Source organism: Chenopodium quinoa, unplaced genomic scaffold (assembly GCF_001683475.1).
Source record: "Chenopodium quinoa cultivar QQ74 unplaced genomic scaffold, ASM168347v1, whole genome shotgun sequence".
Lineage (NCBI taxonomy): Eukaryota > Viridiplantae > Streptophyta > Magnoliopsida > Caryophyllales > Amaranthaceae > Chenopodium > Chenopodium quinoa.
Window position 1 is genome coordinate 1,273,628 of NW_018744603.1, and position 7,612 is coordinate 1,281,239.

Sequence of the window (7,612 nt, forward strand, 5' to 3'; positions counted from 1 at the left end):
TTATTTGATCATTACCTCATAAAAAAAAATTTATGTAATCATAAGAACATTTTCTATAATGAAAATAAACATGCATACTTATAAAAAAGAACATAAAATAGAAATAAAATCTATGTTTTGGTCAAAAAACTGATTACCAAGTTCGACCTGGGTTGCGATAATTACAGCTAGATCAAAATGGAAAAATATGCTAACAGAGATTAATGGAAAGGAAAAAAGGGGAAAGAGGGGAGAAGACACAAAATATGATGATGTAGAAAACCCCAAGAATAAAAGTAAAAACTGCGGGTGGCTATGAGTCCACCAATCCACTAAGTGTTTATGTAGAACAGGTTATTACAGATTGTAGAATGAATACCAATGATAGGTTTTTTCTATGATAATGCTTAATAGTTAGGCTATTATATTTTGTGATGTCTTGTACAATGATTAGGGTTGCCCTTATATACTAGAAAAGCATTCAAAAGACCTTCAACGGCTCTTTCCCTCAATCCCTAGGAATCCGGAGCTAACGACCCAAGCTGCTCCTATTTTCTCTCCACGTCTCCAGGTCTGGTATTCCCACGTTTGAATTGGTCTTCCTCAACGGCTAGACTGCTGGTAATGGTTCCAATTTCCTTGGATAGCATTTTGTACCTTTTCCCACTCAAAGATTCCTAGGAATATTCCTTGAGAATATGCTCCGTTGCTTGGTAACTTTGCAGCTATCTTCGACCTGTATGTCACTAATCTACAACCTGCAACCTGTCTACCTGTAGGTCATAGGAATTTTGGGGTGAAAATTCTAGCACAACAGTTTGCCCTCAGCTTGTTTCTTAGATGTTCTAACGACTTCTACGAGGCAAGCTCAGAAGATCCGTTAGAAAAGATAAATATTCAAAAATGCAACTTTAAAGATAAATTCAAATTTGTTGCAAAGATAAATATTCTAGAAAAGATAACTTCAAGCCGTTAGAAGCAATTAAATGCGGTATAAATAGATAAGCAAAGATCCTTCCAACTACTTCCCCTTTTTGCGATAAACACTGTTTCAGAAGATCTAGGGTTTTCTGATCTGCGAAAATTGGGGAAACAAGATTGACGAAGACACAACGCAATTTAACTTGGGATTTCGCTGCAGTGGAATCAAACTTTGCCAACTCTCTCTATCCTGGTAAGTAATTTGGTTTTCATTTCCTGATTTCATTGTTTTCTTTGTTTTATCTTGCGAAAATTGCTTTCAATTATGGTAAAAATCAAACATGTTGCTAAGAAAAAATGCCATAGACATACGACTAGGAACTTGAGAGTGAGCCAAAATAAGATGGGGAGAGCAGATGAAGACAAGGCTAGCAAAGTTACGGAGGCTGACTTGGCAAAGCTGAAAGCATCGGCTGGGTTCCCTTAATCTGCTGTGCTGATTGTGCCTGGACCAGATGACAGGCCACAGATCTGCAGCAAGGACAACATTGTGCTCTATGAGTACCCTTTTAAACATGGTTTTGCTTATCCCTTTTCTCACTTGGCTAGGAAAATCCTAGAAACTTTTTATTTGAGTCCAGGGCAGCTTATGCCTGCGGTCTGGAACTTGATTAGTATCGTTAATGAGGCTACGATTAATTGGGAAACAAAGGTGAATGCTGCTGACTTTATTACATGTTACGAGCTGAGAAAAAAGGACCTTGATAGGGTCACAATTTATAGGAGGGCCTCTTACAACCCTCCCCCTTTCCTGGGATATGAGACCCCTGATAGGTCATAGAAATCGAGGTTCTTTTTTATGTTGAAGGATTCTTTAGGGGAATCTGGAAGGTGGATTAGGAGTGGCTGGCATAAAGGTAAAGTCTTGATCTTAGGTGTGGTAGGTTTTGGAATAAGGTATATTAACTAAGTGCTTTGAACTTGTGTATTTTTTGCAGATCTGCGTCTGGATGCTATTAGAGCAGAGGATGGCTCAGAGTTGGTTGTGAGGGCACTGTATCAGATTCCTGGGAAGGTTACTGGTGATCACCCTACTCCCTCTGCTACTACTGCTTACGCTACTATGTCTTCAGGTATAAATTTTGTGGTTGTTGGTTTGCTTGACATACGGTTCTATGTACTAGGTTTAAGAACTGGTGTTTGTTTGGTCATACCAGGAAAGAGTGTCATCATGTCTCGGGAAGAGGCATTGCAGCGTGCCAAAAGGAAGAGGGGTGACAGCTCAGTAGGTGGTTCAATTGATACTACTACTCATCGGGCTGAGAATAGCCCTTCCAGGACTCTTTCCAATAGGGAAGAGGTTAGGGTTCCTCGTACTAGGTCTAATGTTCCTTTCGAGGCTGTGATTATTCCGGACACCTATGATGTCAGCTTCCCTCCTGATTTTCTGACCGAGGAAGGTACAAGTAATGGGATCTGGCCAGAGGCTCAGAAGCTCATGTTTCCAGCAGCTGCCAAGCGTTTGGCGAGTTTGGATGGCTCTTTGGCTTTAGCTGATGGGGCTCAAATGGTCCTACAGGTATAACCTCTAAACTGGTTCCGCTTAACTTGTTTCTAGATAGGTTTGTACTGACTTGATGCTTTGTTGGTGCAACAGGGTCTCCAAAACATTTTGTATTCTAAGTCCTAGCTCGATGGCTTGGAGAGGAAGCTGCTAGAGTTTGACAAGGTTAAGAAGGTATTGCAACTTCAAGTAGAATCAACTAAGAAGAAGGTGGAAGATGTTAACTTGCAGCTGGAGGGTAAGCAGAAACAGTTCAAGGAGGAGATGAAGAAGAGAGAGGATGCCCTAAGAGTTAAGGATGAAGAGCTGAATAAGAAGGACAAGGAGGCGGCAGACATGTATAAAAAGTTGGTTGACCTGGAGGATGAGAACAAGAACATTGAGGCTGAGGTTACTCTGAGAATTAAGGCTTATATGGCTAACAACTTCTTACTGAAGAAGTTTGAAGGGGACGCAGGTGTGAAGAAACTTCGGCAACTAGTTGATGATTATCTGACAGTTGGCTACATCGGGGATCTAGCATCTGGTGAGGCTGACCCTGTGGAACCTGAGGCTATGAAGTCTACAGCCGAGTCTTCTCCAGGTCATCAGCTCGAGTCTCCACCTAAGAGGACTGAGGAGGATGAGCAGATACCTGATGCTTGATCCATGATGCTTTTGTTTCCTTAGATTCTTGATATCGATTGTTAGAATAATTTTTAGTCCTTTTTAGACTTTGTTTCACTTCGTTTGTGGGAGCGGAGGTTTAGACTTTGCATTTTCTGCTGTTTGAACATTGCATGTTAATTTTCTTTGAGTAATCTTATGATACCTTAGATTTGCTTAGATTTCTTTGGCTTGCATATGTGCTTTGTTCTTGGTCTTTATTTCTGTGAATCTACGGTGTCTGGTGCTCAGGCCCTTAGCTGCTTTGTTCATTGAGTACCTGCATCATGAGGGTTAGAGGTGGCCGTTGGCATAGCCAACGGCCCTCCGATGCTTAAGTTAGTACGAGTTATGGAAACTAGATGGACAAAGGATTGTGAAATTACTTTTGCTTCTTGTGTCATACTGCTGCTTTTCAGATTGTCTCTGGTTATCTTCTCTTGTTCCTTTGATTTTGCAAAATAACAGCTTAAGTTATACATACATATATATATATATATATATATATATATATATATATATATATATATATATATATACATACATATATATATATATATATATATATATATACATATATATATATATACATATATATATATATATATATTATTTCATTTGAACGAAAACTCTAGAAGTGATAAAGTTTCAGATGTGCTGCGTTCCAGCTTCTGGGTACCAGCTTACCATTTGTTGTAGCTAACCTATAGGCCCCTTTTTCGATGACTTCTACAATCTGGTATGGGCCTTCCTAGGTTGCCCCAGCTTACCTGCGTTGAGCTCTTGGGTATTTTGGAAAACTTTCCTTAGAACCCAATTTCCCACTTTGAACATCCTAGCTTTGACGTTTCTATTGAAGCTTCTAGCTACCATTTGCTGATAGGTGGCCATCCTTATGCGAGCTAGGTCTCTTCGTTCTTCTATGGTATCTAGGTCATTTGACAGCTCTTCGGTATTACGCTCTGGTGTCATCAAGCCGTATCTAGCTGTTGAACTGGTGACTTCTTTAGGTAGTACGGCTTCGCATCCGTAGACCAATGAGAAAGGTGTTTAACCTGTAGCGGTTCTTGGTGTGGTTCTATTGGCCCAAAGGATTCTTGGGAGTTCTTCTGCCCACTTACCTTTCTTGTCCTTTAGCTTCTTTTTTAAAGACCCAATGATAACTTTGTTGCTGGATTCGGCTTGTCCGTTTGCTTGAGGATATCTGGGTGTAGAGGTGACTAACGTGATGTTCCATTTGTCGAAGAAGTTTTTGGTTGGGGCACTTATGGATTGGGACCCGTTGTCACACACTATTTCAGATGGTACTCCGAACCTACAGATTATGTTAGTCCAGATAAAGTTGATAACTTCTTTGTCTCTGACCTGTTGGAACGCGTCTGCTTCAATCCACTTGGAAAAGTAATCTGTTAGAGCTAACATGTAGACCTTCTGACCTGGGGCAGCAGGTAATTTGCCTACTATGTCCATGCCCCATCTCATGAAAGGCCATGGTGTCAAAGTGGGATGCAGAGGCATAGAGGGTTTATGAGTAATACCTGAGTGTCGCTGACAGCTATCACATTTTCGTACATACCTATGAGCGTCCTCTCGCAAAGTTGGCCAGTAGTACCCATAGGCGAGTATCCTGTTAGCTAAAGTTCTTCCAGCTGAATGGGCTCCACATTCTCCGTCTTGAAAGTCTTTGAGGATCTGCTCGTAGCCATCTTCCCTTATGCAGCGTTGCAAGATACCCCTGATGGAATTTTTGAATAGGACACCTTGGATGATCGTGTATCTGCTGGCTTTAAATCTGAGTGCTCTTACTTCTGCTTTGTTTTCCGATAATGTGTCGTGTTCTAGGTAATCGGATATAGGTTGTGTCCAGCTGGTTGGGTTGGTCACAGATGCAACGAAGTTGGGTTCTTCAGGTTCGATCTTAACAGGTTGGTTTGGAGTGGGTATGGGCGTTTCTGGATTGTCTGGATCGGGTTTTACAGGTTCTGGGACGCTAGGTTTAGGTGGGCGGTTGGTTGTGTCAACAGAAGGAGCTAACAGGTGGATCAAAGGGATAGAGGAGAATTTGGATTTTCTTAAGGTTGATCCCAGATTGGCTAGGGCATCTGCTTGTGTGTTTTTGTCCCTAGGTATTTGCTTTATGGTGAAGGTTGAGAATTTGGTTGCTAAGGACTTGGCTAAGTCTAGGTACAGAACCATCTTAGAGTCCTTGGCCGTAAATTCTCCGTTCATTTGACTTGCTACCAAGAGGGAGTCACAAAATACCTGCAGGTTAGTAATACCTAGGTCCGTTGCGAGATTCATACCTGCAATCAAAGCTTCTTATTCTGCCTCGTTGTTAGTAGCCTTGAAATCACAACAAATAGCTTGTACCATCATGTCCCCCTGTGGCGACTTTAGCACTACGCCGAGACCTGCACTTCGAAAGTTAGATGAACCATCAACATAGAGTATCCAGGTACCTAGGTTACGGACTTGGTTGATCTGTTCAAATTCTAAGGTTGCTTGTTGTTCAAGATCAGGGCTGAAGTCAGCCACAAAGTCGGCTAGCGCTTGTGATTTGATAGCTGTTCTTGGTTCGTATGTAATACCAAACCCGCTGAGCTCAATAGCCCATTTTCTCATTCGACCTATTAACTCTGGTCTGCGCAAAACAACCTTCACTAGATAGTTAGTTTTTACCACTATCGGATGAGTTTCGAAATAATGGCGAAGTTTCCTGCTAGCTACGATCAGTACTAATACCAGTTTTTCAAGAGAGGAGTACTTGGTTTCAGCACTGAAGAGAGTTTTGCTTACGTAATAAACAGGTAACTGCTGACTTTGAGCTTCCCTTGCTAAGACAGCACTGACAGCTTGGGTGCTGACTGCGAGGTAAAGCTGTAAAGACTCTCCTTCAGCAGGTTTAGATAATAAAGGTGACGTCATTAAATAGTGTTTGAGGTCTTGTAGGGCCTTTTCGTGATCATCAGACCAAGTAAAACCTTTATTTTTCTTTATGACGTTGTAAAACAGGTGACATTTATCTGATGACCTCGAAATAAACTTATTTAATGCAGCTACTCTACCTGTTAATTTTTGCACCTCTTTCAAGATTCTAGGTGATTGATATCAATTACAGCGCGTACCTGGTCTGGGCTAGCTTCGATTCCTCGTTGAGTGACTATGTAGCTGCGGGGAATAAATTTCAGGCGTTAATCCCCTAGCTTGAACCCCACTGTGATCATACACCAAAGTACGGTGGCGTCCAAAAGGGAAGAAGATAGAGCAAAAGAGTCGCCAACAAGTTTTAAGAACTTATAAACCGTTCACAGGGTGAAGGTTACACCCCTTAACGATCCAAGAGATCGTCAACTCCATAAGGTCCTGAACCAAATAAGGGTTCGGGGATGAAGGTACAAATCCAACCTAAAAGAGATTGAACCTGCCCTAATAATAGGCCTCTACTTTATTCTGATCGTATTCATGTGCGCTTTTTAATTAACATGCAATCAATAGGATTAACCCTAAACCTGTTTATCTATGTTGGTTGAATTTAATGCACAAATAAAACTATTATTGGCGATCACTTGAATTATAATCATAATTAACCCTAACAAGATTATTAATTATCTTATTAAGCGTGATTACAAGTACAGATTCCTTTTAAACATGCATAAAAGGTGTGATCAAGCAATAAAAATAAATATCATCAAGCAACATAATAATCAAAATAATGAATATAATCATGATCATAAAATTATAACAACGAAATAATCATCATAATAACAATCATATTAACCATAATAATAATCGTGTTAATCATAGTATTAATCATCATATTAAAATAATAATCACCAAAATAATAATAATTATTATATTCATAATCATCATAAATTATAACAATTATAATCATAATCATGTTCATGTTAATATTAAGGCATAATAATAGCAAGATCCTAGGCATGATACTAACAAGATTAATAACAAACCCTAGCATGTCACTAAGCAATAAAAATCAAAACTTTAGCCTTTACATGATACTAACAATCATAAATATTATTAAGAACATAGGAAGCATCGCAGGAATCATAATAAGCATATTTGATATTTTAACCTTTTCCCTAAACATGATACTAGAAATATCATAATAACTTTATAAACATGATACCTACATCATAATATCAATTAAATCAATTAAAGCACTTACTTTGATGCCTCCTACCTCTTTCTAATAACAAAATACACACGTTAGTAACTTCAAGGAAAATAAATAAACAAAACAATAAAATCAAATAATCGAAAGAGAGATTTGGGACCAAACCCTCAGAAATTAAACCTTTCACGTCTAGGGCGAAGGCAACTTCGAATATGGCTAGGTGTTTCTAGATCTTGCGAATGCGGAATTTTGTATGTGAAAATCAAGTTTAAAGAGAAAGAGAAAGAAAAGGAGAGATGAATGAATTAAGAGAGAATTAGAGAATTAAAACTGATTATAGGTGATTATAATTGAAAAGCTGAGTGTTA

The 7,612-nt window shown here is 39.4% G+C and overlaps 1 protein-coding gene across 1 annotated transcript; it reads right to left on the reverse strand.

The window, feature by feature from the left end:
• Positions 1–3,448: 3,448 nt before the first annotated feature.
• LOC110699980 lies at positions 3,449–5,305 on the reverse strand. Its single transcript, XM_021877468.1, has 3 exons — positions 4,231–5,305; positions 3,880–4,071; positions 3,449–3,555 (listed from the first exon to the last, which is right to left on the reverse strand). The coding sequence occupies exons 1-3, from the start codon at positions 5,303–5,305 to the stop codon at positions 3,449–3,451; spliced, it is 1,374 nt and encodes a 457-aa protein (XP_021733160.1).
• Positions 5,306–7,612: the final 2,307 nt, after the last annotated feature.

Coding starts and splice junctions, on each gene's coding strand:
- LOC110699980 (XM_021877468.1), bottom strand. CDS start 5,305: ATGGTTCTGTACCTAGACTTAGCCAAGTCCTTAGCAACCAAATTCTCA. Junction 4,072..4,230: donor GAAGCTAAAGGACAAGAAAG/GTAAGTGGGCAG, acceptor TGATGACACCAG/AGCGTAATACCGAAGAGCTG. Junction 3,556..3,879: donor TACCCAAGAGCTCAACGCAG/GTAAGCTGGGGC, acceptor GCAAAATCAAAG/GAACAAGAGAAGATAACCAG.